General features: G+C 49.3%; 2 protein-coding genes across 3 annotated transcripts in view; both read left to right on the forward strand.

The window, feature by feature from the left end:
- The window catches only part of ANGPT4 (angiopoietin 4), a 313,202-nt gene that overhangs the window by 189,578 nt on the left and 107,979 nt on the right, over window positions 1-15,645 (forward strand). The window lies entirely within an intron of this gene.
- The window catches only part of SCRT2 (scratch family transcriptional repressor 2), a 39,398-nt gene continuing 29,792 nt past the window's right edge, over window positions 6,040-15,645 (forward strand). The window contains exon 1 of the mRNA XM_083744708.1: window positions 6,040-6,389. Coding sequence (XP_083600834.1) covers window positions 6,248-6,389 — 142 coding nt within the window. The 5' untranslated portion in view covers window positions 6,040-6,247. The remainder of the gene's footprint in view (window positions 6,390-15,645) is intronic.

Here is a 15,645-nt window from a genome sequence, read left to right on the forward strand (position 1 = left end):
CATTTGGTTGTGTACTTTTTGATGTGTTTTATTTATTGTTTATGACTTCTGCTATGTTTGTAATTGTGTAAATCTTGTCATGTTGTAAACCGCCTTGAGCATAGTGTCAACTATGGAAAGGCAGCTACAAATAAAATAATGATGATGATGATGATGATGATATTGATTGAAGATGGCTTTCAAATCAACGCCCAGTCTTCTCTCCTCCAACTTGTTTGCTCAAACCACATCTCATATTTGCTCTCATTGCCTCCAACATTTCTCTGATAAAAATAGGGACGGCATAAGGAAAATCGGGACATTCCAAATAAAATAAAAATCAAATAAATCAAATAAAAAACGACAACCGGGATGGCTGCTGTAAATCTGGGATTGTCCCTGGAAAATTGGGACACTCGGAAGGTCTGCATTCACGCTTTCCACCTCCAAATCACCACACGCACATAACACCCTCCTGAAACAACACATGGCCCATGAGAACAATCTGGGGCTCTTTATGACATCATAGCCCATCTGTCTCCCCGGCAAGGAGCCGTGACATCACACGGCTTGCAAGTTCAAGGTTAGCGGCCCCGCTGGAGCAAACAGAAGCCACCTTTCCAGACAACTTGCCTTTTAGGTCCGCAAAGGGCAGCTCTTATTTAAATGCCGCTGCTTAGCAATGCTTCCCCCCCCCTTTCTCCCTGAGCCCATCTCCTTGTTGCTCCTTTATTGCATGCTTCGGAGATTCCCTTTCGCAAGGCCTTGGGCGGCGGTGGGGAGATAGAAGAGTCCGGTTTTCCCTGCACCTTATCTGTTAATATGGAATCCTGTTTCCCCTTCCTTCCTCGGAGGCACAGCAAGCGAACTGGCGATTACTCATGCCCTATTTGTGCCAAGCACACTTGCCCGCTGCCCTGAGATATTTCTGCACCCCTCCCCACCCCAATGTAGTGCAATAAGCGAGGTGATTAAGTGTAAAAGACAAGGTAGGGGTGCAGATTGGGGAGGGGGGAGCGAGAGGGACGGCTGGGGAGGGGAGAAAGAGAATAGCCCCCCCTCTCTTTTCAGGAGCAGGGGACTGAGATAATATATGCTAATAACCGACAATCAGAGCTGCCGAGTGGCATTAATACTGCTGACTGCAATAAGCCTCTGTGTGCAGCCCCCCCCAAATGCACACAAAGAACCCCCTTCTCCATGCACAAAAAAGGACAGAGGGGAGAGACACACAAGGAAGAATGCAAACCTTTTCTTCCACGCTAGGAAGAAAGGACACCCCCCCCCCCCAGCCTCCAGCAACCCACAATGATCTTAAAATTCTGGGCAGCTGTATGGAAATAATTTTCCTCAACTGAATGTGATAGCCCCCAATGTGAGGTTAGTGAGGGTTTAAAAAAAAAAGTGGGGGTGGTGAAGGAGTTAAGAGTACGGGGCTGTATTGAGGAAGGGGGAACAGATACAGAAAGCCAGTGGGATGCAATGGTTAGAGTTTCAGACTTGGGTAGACAAGGGCAGGGTTCGAATCCTCCCTTGGCCATGAAGTTCTCTGGCTGACCTTGTGCCAGTCATTGTCTCTCAGTCTAACCTACCTCACAGGGTTGTTGTGGGCATTAGATGAGAAGCAGGGAGAAGCACGTACACCTCCTTGAGCTCCTGTGTAGGGAGAAGGGGGGATAGGAATACAATAAACATAGAGGCCAACCCATCTGGGGCAGGTTGAAGCATAAGAGAAAGAAAGAGAAGTTGCAATTACAAGCTTCTTTTGGATGGAGAGGTCAAAAACTCTGGTTGTGTGTCCAGAAGCGGTGGCCATCTGGGCTTTGTCTGGTCTCCTTTCCATCTTCCTGTTTTCTAGGGCAGTGTTTCCCAACCTTGGGCCTCCAGCTGTTTTTGAACTACAATTCCCATCATCCCTGACCACTGGTCTTGCTAGCTAGGGATGATGGGAGTTGTAGTCCAAAAACAGCTGGAGGCCCAAGGTTGGTAAACACTGTTCTAGGGTGTGACACCGGCACTGGCATCAACAGCAACAACATACAGGGCCATCAGCTGGCATCAGGGGTCTTTTTCAGCCTGTGGAGCCACATCCAGGGGCCCCATGCTGGTGGTGAGTGGGGTCAAATACTAAAGTCTTCTTCTTTGGCGATCCCTCGTAGCCAAGTAAGATTGTCTTCCATAAACACAGTTTTAACAATGAGTTCGTAAGTAACTGTGGAGGCCAATTCTGGATCCATACATCCTTCCACAGTGGGGACATTGGTTTCCAGGTGTGAGTGGATCACACTGTGGATTTGCCAAGCTTGCCTTCCTCTTAGCACATTTCTCCTTTTCACCCTGAATTTGTGCTTCTTCAAAGTCCATGACACCTTTGGTAAAGGCTATTCTCCAATTGGAGCACTTGCAGGCCAGTGTTTCCTAGTTGTCGGTGTTTATACTACATTTTTTTAAGATTTGCCTTGATAGAGTCTTTGAATCTCTTTTGTTGACCACCAGCATTACGCTTTCCATTTTTACTTTCGGAATAGAGTAGCTGCTTTGGAGGATGATAATCAAACATCCGAACAACATGACCAATCCAACAAAGTTGATGTTGAAGAATCATCCCTGCAAGAGCAACACACAAAATGCATCAAACAGGCAGCAGTGATACGGTCACTTACCTGACTTGTGGCCCAGGGTGGAGGGGTACAGGCTATCGTTTACTTTTTATTTATTGTTATATTTAATTTCCATTCTGTGTTTATATACAATATGTATATCATTGAAATACCAATTTCAAAATAAATTTTATTTCAAGGGTTTTTTGTTTTTGTTTTTTTGAAATTTCATTTTAAAAGAAAAACTGCACAGGGCAGGTTGTAGGACTCCAAATCCCATCAGCCCCCAGTAGGGATGAGAGGAGAACTTTGACACAGTTCACATTTTAATGCAAGCCTACATGATTCATGCGGGACGCGGGTAGCGCTGTGGGTTAAACCACAGAGCCTAGGACTTGCTAATCAGAAGGTTGGCAGTTTGAATCCCCGCAATGGGGTGAGCGCCCATTGCTCGGTCCCTGCTCCTGCCAACCTAGCAGTTCGAAAGCACGTCAAAGTGCAAGTAGATAAATAGGTACCACTCCGGCGGGAAGGTAAACGGCATTTCCGTGCGCTGCTCCGGTTTGCCAGAAGCGGCTTAGTCATGTTGACCACATGACCCGGAAGCTGTACGCCGGCTCCCTTGGCCAGTAAAGCGAGATGAGCGCCGCAACTCCAGAGTCGGCCACGACTGGACCTAATGGTCAGGGGTCCCTTTCTTTACCTTACATGATTCACAGTTCCTGAAATAATGCGGAATGAAACAAGGCTCATTTTCACCCGGGTCAAGGAAACGTTGCTGTGTACAAACATAGGCTGGGAGCCTCAATGGAGCCCCTTTGGAGGCTTCACCCAGAACAAAAAAAAATGTGGCTAGCCCCCCCACCCCAATAGCTACGGCTCTGAACACTTCTCCAAATGTGTAGAAGAATAATGTGTAGAAGAATGCATATGCCGCAAAAAAGCAACCATTAAAATGCAAATAAAAGTAATAGCGGACTACTACTATTATTAGTTTGCAAAATGTGTACAGTGGGTAAATATGCAAATTTTAGGAGAAATTTGCACAAAAATGCTGACAGATTTTCATAGGGACTCTTTGCAGTTACATAAATGTGGAGAAGTGAACTATTTCCAAAATGAGAAACTTTAAGAAACCGAATTGGAAAGATTTGTCCATTGCTGAGCCCCAGTCAGAATGGGCAGTAGTCTGGGATAATGTGAACATCTGGGATATGGCAACATCTGTAATGTCACAGGTCTGCCGCAGCTGCTTCCTAGATTAAGGACAGTGCGTTAGTTTCTGTTCTGAAAGCTGCAGGGAAACTTTGCAATCTGTAGCCTTCCTGGTGCAGTAGTTAGGCCACAGGCTAAACAAACAATGGTTGCGTTAAAATGAATTATCCAAGGACACGGAGGACAGCATTCATTTCATCCCCAGGCTGGCAACGCTTTGTGGATTTGAGAGGGAGCCATTTCAACAGGCTGCTTGGCCCAAGCTGACAGGCATTGGCAACAGGCAAAGAAACACCATCCGTCAAACGCCTGGTGGACTTTTTAGTGGCTGTCCTGGCCTGATGGCACAGTGTAAGGAACAGGCCCTGATTTATACCCCGAAGGAACTGGAAATGGTCAAAGTCAAGAAGAGTCTGTGCAGAACACACACACACAGGTTTGCAATGCATCTTGAACAAGCTGGGGTCTGTGCTGTCCTCCCATTACCACTGCCCTTTTCTGGGGTCAAATGAAGACACAGGCAGCTTCACGACCAGGCAAGGGGCAGCTGGATGATTAGGGGTGTGATCAAAGGCTATGGAACAGAAGACCAAGTTGGAGGTCTGGACCCTCAGGGTTCTCAGATTTCAGCGGCGCCCTGTGCGATGCCAGAATTTGGCCTACACAAACCCTGCTTGCCGTGCGACCCAACCAGTCGCACTGCCCTAAATCCGGCTCTGTCTGGGGTGCAATCCGCTGCAAACATCTCCTGTTGAAAAGTAACCAGGAGCTGCGCACTGGGGCTTGTGGGGGAGAATTACCTCCATGGTAATTGTGTGCCTCGCATTATTTTGGAGGGTTGTGGTGGTGGCACCATTGAGGGTTTTGTTTTAGCCTTCTCGTCTCAAGCAGCGAAATAACTTCAGCTGGCTCTAGATAAAAGGAATAAACGGACTCTTCTCCTTCTCCATTCTCGCTTTTCCAAAGGTCAAAGTACTCCACCTTTTGTTGAACTGGGAAATCAGGGTTTCTTCCCGCCCTTGAATCCAGGCTCAATAACAATCATAATTTGCTGGGTCTTAAACCACCCTGGGTTTGCACCAAGACAAAGAAACCGTGGATGGTGGTGAAGAGAGGGATGGGGGGGGGGAGAGAAAGAGGGAGAGAGAGAATATTTTTTCCCCTCCCCACCCCCTCTCCCCTCCTCTTCTTCCTCAGACACGTGTCCCTATTGTTCTGCCTTTGGCTGGACACGAGGAAGGGGAGGGGAGGCAAGAGTTAATAAACCCTCCGGGTGGAGAGACACGACTGTCGAAGGAGCAGTTTTGCTCGAGGGGAGGGGGTCGATTTGGAGGAGGAAGGGGAGGGGAAACGACGAGGGGGGCGGAGGAATTCCCTGCATGGCGAGGAATTTGGGTAGCTGGTTAAGGAAACGTTGCGGGGGGGGGGGGAGGAGAGGAAGAGTGTTTCCAAAAGGGGGCAGAAAATGCCGGCCTGTTCTGGAGCTCTGCTCAGGGTGGAGAGAAAGGGACGGATGCAGCGGAGGGAGCGATAGGGATCGATAGGTACCTATTTTTGCCTCCAACCCTCTGGCAACCAGCATTCCATTTTATTTTCTGGGGTGCAGAAGGGGAAGGGAAAAGTTATCTTGCACTGATTTTAGAACAGATTTCAGAGCGCCGGCCTCTCTCCTCATCTTGGGTACAGACTTCACCTGCGAATTTCTCCCGGAGCTGAAATTGGCCGTCGCCGCGTGGGTTATACAATGCTGGCGCGGGGGTGGGAGAGCCGAATAATGTGGAAAAGGTGTTTATAGGCTCAAACCTTGGACTCTAGACGTGTGTGTGTGTCGCAGTGTTAACCAGATGGGCAATGGAATACTGTGTTCCCTCCCTCCTCTCTCTCTCTCTCTCTCTCTCTCTCTCTCTCTCTCTCTCTCTTTCTTCCTCCCCCCCCCCCACCGCACTGCCAACCCGGTCCCCTTATCTGTTTCACCCTCCTCTCACTTTCTCACTCCCCTGCCCCCCTCCCCTCCCCCACCCTCTCCCTCTCTTGCCTTGCCTCTCGCAATATCCCCCCCAACACACAACGCCCCCGTCCTTTAGCCCGGCCTGTTCTTCGCTCACGTGCTGACGGTCCTGGGGGACGGTTGATGGATTAATCCACCTGATCGCCCCCCCCTCCAACCCCACTCTCCGCAGCCTGCGTCCCATATAAAGACAGGAGGAAGGGGGGGCGAGGCTGGAGCGTGCTGCTGACCTCAGCTATTCCTCGGCAGTTCCCGCCTCCCCCCCCCCCACCTTGTCTCCTCCTCCACTTTCCTCCCCCCCCCCCCGCTTCCCATCTCCGCCCCTCCCTCCTCTCGCTCCCCAGCGGAGAGCGGGCGCTGTCCAAAGTGCTGATCGAGGCTCAGGAGGCGGCAGCAGCAGTAGCAGAAGAAGCCGTAGGCGGCGGCGTCTCGGGTCCTTTGCACGATGCCTCGCTCTTTCCTCGTCAAGAAGATCAAGGCCGACGCTTTCCAGCCCAGCCCGGCGACCCCCACTTACCACCCCTTGGAAACTTCCTACAATGAGTTGGCGGGACCCCTGGGAGCCGGCGACCCTGGGGTGGAGGATGGTAAGGAGGCGAGAGGCGCTCTGAGAAGGGTCGGAGGGCGGGTTGGGCGGGGGGCGCGTGCGATGCTAGGAAGTGATGAGAGCGAAAGTGTGGGCATGAGGGAGAGGGGACTTAGAAGGGGACAGGAGGAGCGTGTAAAGGGGAAACACTTGGTTATGCGCGTGCGGGGTGAGCCAAGAGCGGGCGCAGCCTATTTGGCAAGGTCTGGGTCGTTTTGCATAGAGGGACCTCGATTATAACCACGGTGGGTGTTAGTGGAGTTCTCCTTCCCTCTACCTCGGTCTCTCTGTTCCCCGGACACAGTGACACCCCCCCCCCACCCTTCGTGGCTCCTCTAGGGAACGGAAACAGGCAGCAAAAAGTGGTGTCAATCTTTTTTAAAAAAACACACACCACAAAACACAAAACTGCCTGCAGGGTGAGCGCGCGCGCGGGGGGGTCTCTTCTACTGCTCCCACCCATCCTCCCACAGCATCATTGTGCCAGAGGGATAGTCCTGAACATTAGAACAGGATTGTGTGTGTGTGTGTGATTGCCCCCCGGGGGGGCTACATCGCCAGTGAGCAGGGAGAAATAACCTTTGTGAGAGAGCGTTGGATGCGTCATGACACACCGGCACCCAAAGTCTGGCTGGGCAAAGTTTGGACCAGGCGGTGGTCCTCACTCACCCCCTCTACAACTGAAAGGGTACACAAAACGGGGGAGGACAGAGATGATACTGTACTTAAATTGGGATGCTTTCCCCCCCGTTATGCAATGTGAGATCTTAGAGTTTTTTGTGGGGGGAGAAATATTCTGAGTCCAAGAGATTTGTATAAATACATTTTTAAACGGGGCGCAGGGGGGGAGAGAGAGATGGATAGGGTTTGCTCGCCCCAAGGCCGCAAAAGGGGGATTTTGAGCTCAAGGCAGGATAGGCAAAGCCTCTGTTCGCGGCCCGGACTCAGGATCCTTCCTTGCTTTCTTTCATCCATTTCGTCCTACAAAGAGGGAGGATGGTCTCCCCTCCCCCCTTCTCCTCCCAGCCGCTTTCATCCTCGGCTGCCTTCTTCCATCTCCCAAGTTTATGACCCAAAGCAGCAGCAGCAGTACCTCCCATTCTCTCCCCCGCCAACCAGAAGCCCATGTTGGACAGCCCAGGTGGACGACTTTAGCGGAGCCGTTGCAAAAAAAATGGGGCATAGAAAAGTTTGGTCTTTCTCGCGTTTTGCGCGTGGCTGGCTGTGTGTGTGTGTTGGAAAGGGCATTCTGCACGTGTTTCTCGAACCTCAGGCATTGGCCCAATGTATGTGAAAGCGAAGGACGCGTTTGCAAAGAGCGGCTCCGTGTTTTTGTGTGTTGTTGTGCTAGTTTATTGCAGATGAATTCCCATAGGTGCACCCTGCGTAAAACTGCTGCGTCTGCAGAAATATGACATTCCTCCCAGAGTGGATGCGGTGGCCTTTGCAAGGAGTTTTGGTTGTGTGAGTGGCGTCGCTCCAGTCCTTTCGCCCCGACAGGACTGCTGTGCGAAGCTTCAATAGGTCAAGGGTGTGGATGTGTTTCTAAGGATTTAAGAGATGCGTTGCTGGCTCAGATCAAAAGGTCACACACTCTTTTAACAGCGGTCAGTCCCTTAAAACGCTTGTAGCAAGAAAACAATGGAACTCTCCTGTTGTTTCACCCTGTAGAAGGAGGCTTGATTAAACCACCATTACTAAGAGCTGCTGGTAGTCTCATCCACCATAAATTTTAATTAAATTCTGATGGATACATATCATTCATTCATTCATTCAAAAGTGGGATCCCCATCTTTCCTCTGTGAACAATGATACCTGGGAGCAGGTCAGTCCCATTGAGATCAGTGGGTCTTACTTCCAAGTAGACCTACACGGGATTGATGAGGCTGTATATTTTGTGGTTGTTGGATTGGTGTTCTTCAAATCAAATTACTGTGCTAAGGAAATCCAACTCCTGTGATCAGAATAATCTGTGGAATGACCCACTATCACGTTATTTTGAGAAGGCTGCTTCTTGCATACAATGTAGGCTTCTGAAAGGATCTGAAACTTTTTTTGCAAACGTTGGGAATGGGAAGCAAAATGATTTGAAGATTTGAGAATGTGGGATTTAGGGACGGGAGCCAGGAATTAGTGGGGGGGGAGGAGAACCACATGGCGGGGGCGGGGCGCGTTGGATTCAAGCCTTCACCCCCACCCCACCCCCAGTTAGTGGGAATCCTGCTCAATCACCCTCTGACATATGAGATTTCACACCTGCCCTCCCATTTACAAGGATATACTATGCAGTCATGGAAGAAAAAGAGAGAGAAAGGGAGATTGTATCCCAATTTTTTGTGACTCTTGGGCAGCGGACCTCCTTGTTTAAGAACAAGGAATTTGGAGGAGGTGGGAAGAGAACATTCCTGTGTCCAAATGATTTTTGCAAGCATGTGAGAGGTAGTGTCCGGAGTGCTGGACTAGTACCAGGGAGTCCCAGACAAGCTATGAGATTCCTGGGGTGTTGTTGTTGCTGTTTAGTCATTTAGTTATGTCCGACTTTTCGTGACCCCATGGACCAGAGCACGCCAGGCACTCCTGTCTTCCACTGCCTGCCGCAGTTTGCTCAAACTCATGCTGGTAGCTTCAAGAACACTGTCCACCCATCTCATCCTCTGTCGTCCCCTTCTTCTTGTGCCCTCTGTCTTCCCCAATATCAGGGTCTTTTCCAGGGAGTCTTCACTTCTCATGAGGTGGCCAAAGTCTTGGAGCCTCAGCTTCAGGATCTGTCCTTCCAATGAGCACTCAGGGCTGATTTCCTTCAGAATGGAGAGGTTTGATCTTCTTGCAGTCCATGGGACTCTCAAGAGTCTCCTCCAGCACCAGAATTCAAAAGCATGAATTCTTTGGCGATCAGCCTTCTTTATGGTTCAGCTCTCACTTCCATACATCACTACTGGGAAGAGTCAAATCCCCACTCAAGATATGAGGTTCTCTAGATGACCTTGTGCCAACCTCTCTCTAACCTGCCTCACAGGGTCCTTGTGGGTTTCAAAGTGGAGGAGAACTTTTCCATTTCTTTGCTACGCTACTTGTGCCAAAGCTAAAATGGGGAAATCAGATTCACTCAGATAGCTCAGTTGGTAGAGCATGAGTCTCTTAATCTCAGGGCCATGGGTTTGAGCTCACGCTGGGCAAAAAGATTCCTGCATTGCAAGAGGTTGAACTAGATGGCCCAACTCTACAATTCTACAATTCCAGCTGCCTGCGTTGCAACTAAAGGACTGTATTGCTGTTCTCCTTATCCCTCTTCCCCAAGAACAGCACCTCCCCTATTTCTTGGCCCTCTAAGTTTACCATCCAGGTCATACACTGATGATGGTGTGCATGAAAATATTCAGTCCATGATCAAGGATGATGGATGTTGTCATCCCATGTTGGCTGCCCCTGGTGCCTTCCTTCGTCCTGCCTCCTGAGACCCCCTCTGCGAGAGGAGATGGAGCTCAGAGATCCCTAACTGGCCACCCTCTCTGGAGGAAGGCAGCAGGAATAGCCAACATGGGATGACAACTCCCCTAATCTTTGACCATTGGCTGTGGGCTGGATATTCTAATCTGAATGCACACCATCAAGTTGTGACCTGGGTCCTTTAGTTACAATGAAGTCAGGTGGAAGCTGTGGTCCAGAAGACCCTGGAGAAGGCAGCTGATGTAGCTCATTAGCAGAGCGCTGACTTTGCATCCCACAGTCAAGCCCCAACATCTCCAGGTGTTGTTGGTTTGTTTTGTTTTTTAAGGATCTTGTGTACCTGCCTGAGAAAGGCCTCTTCCTGCCTGGGTCCCAGAAACCCTGGCAGCTCCTTTTTATCCAGCCCAGACCTCTGAGCATCTGGTGGAGCCTAGCTGCCATTTTGATTCCCCAATGGAGCGCAGTTCTGGGGCATTGTGGGAAATGTAAATGTTGGCTCACTGGTCCTCAGTGCTGCTGGCTGGTAAGCTCACTGGGGCCCAGCCAGAGAGGAGGGGGTTTGTCCAGGCCCTCCAAAAACCTGCAGCTGACCTTGACCTGGGATGTAGCCAGTGCACACATTCCCCCATATTCCCTTTTAGCCGTGGCAACTTCCCAGCTGTTACCCTGTGGATAGGCAACTCTGATCTGCTGTCGTGTCCACAGTCCCACAGGTGTGCTGAGTGCACAAAATGCTGCTTACATGCAAGTGGGGTGCTTCTGAAATTATTTCTCACTGTGGTGCTGCAACATTTTGTTGTGGTGTTGCATGGCTTATGTGAAATGTTTTCCAAGAGTTTGCAGCAAGAGTCATTGATCTTTGCAGTGGCATAATAATAATAATAATGTTGTAATGGGTTGCTCCAGCCACTCTGGGCAGCTTCTAACAAATTAAAACACAATACGAAATCAAACATTAAAAACTTCCCTAAACAGGGCATGATTCTTGATTGGGCACATTAGGGCAGGGTCAGCAAACTTTTTCAGCAGGGGGCCAGTCCACTGTCCCTCAGACCTTGTGGGGGGCCGGATTATATTTTGAAAAAAATAATAATGAATGAATTCCTAGGCCCCACAAATAACCCAGAGATGCATTTTAAATAAAAGGACACATTTTACTCATGTAAAAACATGCAGATTCCTGGATCATCCATGGGCCAGATTTAGAAGGCGAATGGGCTGCATCCAGCCCCTGGGCCTTAGTTTGCCTACCCATGTCCTAGAAAGCTACTGCCGGTTTGTGCTGGCAATATGGAGATCAGTGGACCAAACATCTGATTCACTGATAAGACAGCTTTCTGTGTTCCACTGGGACTCTGTCTTATGCAGGCTCCATCGTTTTCCCTTCCTTTCCACGGGGGACCCTGCAGGACGACATCTGAGGGGGGTTGTTAACCATCGCAAGGAACTGGAGAGTCGATTCTCCCCTGGTGGAACCGAGGCAAAACAAAGGCAAATTGACTGGCAAGAGCTCTCTCTCTTGTCTCAGGCAGCGGGGGCTGGCAGATCAATGGCAAGAGGAAAGCAGCAAGACCATATGGATTGCTTTTCCCCAGGGGGGAAGATTCCGGAGTGTGGGGGGAGAGCATGAATAACCCTGCAAAGAGAGAGAGAGGGAGTGGGAGAGGAAGAAAGCAGCAGAGCGTGCTGCCATTGGCCTACTAGGCTGTCAGCTACAAGCATCCATGCATGTAGCTGCATTGTGTTAGATCTGCACTTTAGCCTCCCTGCCCCCCACCTACAGTTGTCCCTTGAGGGTATGAGGACTTCCATGTGCACACGGAAAGAGAGAGAGCTGTCCTGTATGCAGGCGCCTCCCCATTCCCTTCAATGGAACAGGATGCGTCTCAATCCATTCAACGGTAGATTAATCAACTAAAAGTTTCTATTGATTAATTTATCGGGGAGGGTCCATTTTTAGGTAAAGGGACCCCTGACCATTAGGTCCAGTCGTGACCGACTCTGGGGTTGCGGCGCTCATCCCGCTTTATTGGCCGAGGGAGCCGGTGTTTGTCCGCAGACAGCTTCCAGATCATGTGGCCGGCTGTGGTCTAGGTCGGTGGTTCAAATCCCCACAACGGGGTGAGCCCCTCAAACCCCCGTTGTAATTCTGAACTGTCTTTTCTTCTCTGGAAGGGTCAGGCTGGAGAGGTGGTCTCCACCGTTCCTACCATGCCCAGTCCCTGCCACAGGGTTGTGAAGGATGAGGCAATATGCCCTCCATGAGCAGGTCCATCCTCTCTGCACTGCTGTGGAGTGAAGGGCCGTAGCTCAGTGCTAGAACTTCTGCTCTGCATGCAGAAGGTCACCGGTTCAATCCCCGGCATTTCCCATATACACACACACACACAGACACACACACACACACACACACATTTTTAGTTGTTGTTTTTTAATTTCCAACAATCATATAACATAACGTCTTATCTTATACAATATTTTAGACTTCTGTCAACACCTCTGATGAGTTTTCATTCTTTATCACTTATTCTGCATTTCTTAATTTCTCTATTACTCTTAATTATCATTAACTAATAATTCTCCTCATAGTCTTTCTTGCAATAGTCCTCCTTACAAAACTTCTTGCAATCCTACTAGCGTAATCTGTTCATTACAGTTACTTTTCAAATAGTTCATATATTTACTCCAGTCTTTTAAGAATCTCTGGTCCTGCAGGTTTCGAATCCTTCCTGTTTATTTATCCAATTCTGCATAGTTCATCAATTTCATCCGCCATTCTTCTTTTGCTGGTAATTCTTCTTCCTTCCATTTTTGTGCCAATAATATTCTTGCTGCCGTCATTGCATATAAAAACAACTTACAATCCTGTCTGTTAATATAATTTCCTACAATGCCAAGTAAAAATGCTTCTGGTTTCTTAATAAATGTATATTTCAGCATCTTTTTCATCTCATTATATATCATTTCCCAGAAGAATTCCTGGCATTTCCAGATAGGGCTAGGACTATCTCCTGCCAGAAACCCTTGACAGCTGCTGCCAGTCAGAGTCCATATTACAGTGTCTCCCTCCCCCCTATTTATTTTTATTTAATGTATTAAATTGCATACATAACCCCACCTTTCCCCCACGGAGCTCTCCTCCTCCCTATTGTACCTACACAACAACCCTGTGAGGTAGGTTAGGCTGAGAAAGAGAGAATGACTATCCCAAGGTCACCCAATGAGCTTCATGGCTGAGTGAGGATTTGAACTCGGGCCTTAGCCCAAGACTCTAACTACTAGTCTACACTGCCTGTTTCTGCCTCCCCTTCTTTCTCCCCCCCCCCCCAGCAGGCTCTGAACACTTGTGCCAGAGGTCTGAACTGGCTGCGGGGAGAGACCCTTTGAAAGTAGGCTGAGGAGGAACAGAGGGACGCAGATTGCCCACCCCTTTCCTGAATTGTGGGCTGCCTGCTCCGTACAGCTCAGCACATTCAGAGAAAACGCAACATCTTTGATCACAAGTCAGAGCTGTTTCTGAGAAGGTCTCCCTTCCTTCCCTCCCTCCCTGTAAAGGAAACCAGACATTTCAGGAAGGAAAGCAAGAATCAGGGGAAGGATTAAGCTGTCCTGGGCTGAGTGAGAAGATGAGCTGTCAAAAGCTTTCTGCTTCAAAGTCTTGGCAGGCCTGTTGTGCCCAGGGAGGCTGCAGAAACCTGGAAACTTGAAAGGAGGGGTGTGCAAAGTCTTTTCCTACCAGTTCCCCTGAGATCCTTCACCTCCTTCTTTAGGAGTTAAAATGCACTGCAGAAGCGGTAGAGGTGGCTAGCTTGGCCTCACCTCAGCTAGAAAAGTGCCAGCCCTCGCAAATGCAGCATTTGGCCCAGGAGGGGAGTAATAATAATAATAATAATAATAATAATAATAATAATAATAATAATAATTTATTCCCTGCCCATCTGGCTGGGCTTCCCCAGCCACTCTGGGCAGCTTTCAACAAAATATTAAAATACAGTAATGCATCAAACATTAAAAGCTTCCCTAAACAGGGCTGCCTTCAGATGTCTTCTAAAAGTCTGGTAGTTGTTGTTCTCTTTGACATCTGGTGGGAATGCGTTCCACAGGGCGGGTGCCACCACCGAGAAGGCCCTCTGCCTGGTTCCCTGTAACTTGGCTTCTCGAAGTGAAGGAACTGCCAGAAGGCCCTCGGCGCTGGATCTCAGTGTCCGGGTAGAACGATGGGGGTGGAGATGCTCCTTCAGGTATCCTGTCCCTAATCATGGTGGACACATCACCAGATACTGGGGATCTTGCCCAGAAAAGGGCGACCACACTGTTTTAGCTATGTGTCCTGCATTGCAAGGGTTGGGCTGGATGACCCTTTGGGTCCCTGCCAGCACTACAATTCTATGTGGGAATGTTGAGGAAAGTAGGAGAGGATATATTGATTAAATATTATCCCTCCTCACTCACGCTAGTGAGCAAGCAGCAGAGCACATTCCCTTGCAGATTTCTGGAAGCAAGTTGATGATTCATTAGAATCCTTTAAGTTAAGCAATCCAGTCTGGCTTGTCCAGTCTGGATTGTTCCTGGTAAGTTTCCCCTTTTATTTCCTTCTTAAAATTATAATAATAACACAACAGCCTTGATTAAAAGTAAGAGTAAAGTTTACTTACAGTGGACGCTCGGGTTACAAACGTGATCCATGCGGAAGGCACGTTCGCAACCCGCAGCGTTCGCAACTGACGTCTGCGCACGCACGGGTTGCATTTCAGCACTTCTGTGCATGCGCAAAGCGCGATTTAGCGCTTCTGCACATGCGCGGCTGCCAAAGCCCGGAAGTAACTGGTACTTCTGGGTTTCGGCAGCTCCGTAACAGCAAAAAATGCAACCTGAAGTGTCCAAGGTATGACTGTACATACAGTCTAAAGTAGTATTCTGAAGGCAGGCTTCATCTTGTGGTTACAGTTACATTTGTAGAGAAAAGAAATCTGAGCTAGGCCTCAGACTTTCTGCTTTCCCATAGACATCTGGCTGGCCTCTGCACTGAACTAGATGGGCCTTTGGTCTGATCCTGCTAGACTTTTAGGACAGTGGCTGCTTTTCTACTCAGGCAAATAGCAACTTGGGGTGAGGAGTTTGGGGCGGTTCTTAAAAGGAGAATTCTAATTCATGGCGATGGATGACAGTTCAATCAGTGGCATACCGTGGGTTGCCTGAGTCCAGGGTGCACAAGCCGCCCCTGTCAGGGTGCCTCCCTCCCCACCAGAGCCAAGTGGGACTGTGCTGCGCCACCTGCCTGCCACATAGGGGTGGGGATCCTGGCCGAACAACACAGCCCTTGGTGGGCAAATCCCCCACCACCACCTGTGGAGAGGTGCGCCAGGCCTGGGCTGCACTGCTGCCTTCGCCAGGACAGGATGGGGACCTGTGCAGCATCCTGCATGGGAGCAACTGGTTGTGCCCCCTCAGAACTTTGTCCCCAGGGCACAGCCCCCCTGCCTCTCATGCTACACCACTGAATTCAATGGAACCTTCTTCAGAAAGTGTGCTTTTGAATGTCAGGAGCTACGGTCAAGGAACAGGGTAGGATATGTGCAGTAAAATAAACACAGGATCTCCGATTGCTTATGATCTTGATCTTTTCTTAAACCCACTATATTTTGAACAGTTGGAATGTGATTCAACCCTAACCAAGCTGCATGGCTTTTATGATTAAATTATTTAACTCCAGCTGCCAATACAGTTGGTCTCTGTTTTGGTGATGGCTTCTCGATTTCCCTGGGGACGCGGGTGGCGCTGTGGGTTAAACCACAGAGCCTAGGACTTGC

Source organism: Podarcis gaigeae (assembly GCF_964106915.1).
Source record: "Podarcis gaigeae genome assembly, chromosome: 6".
Classification (NCBI taxonomy): Eukaryota; Metazoa; Chordata; class Lepidosauria; order Squamata; family Lacertidae; genus Podarcis; species Podarcis gaigeae.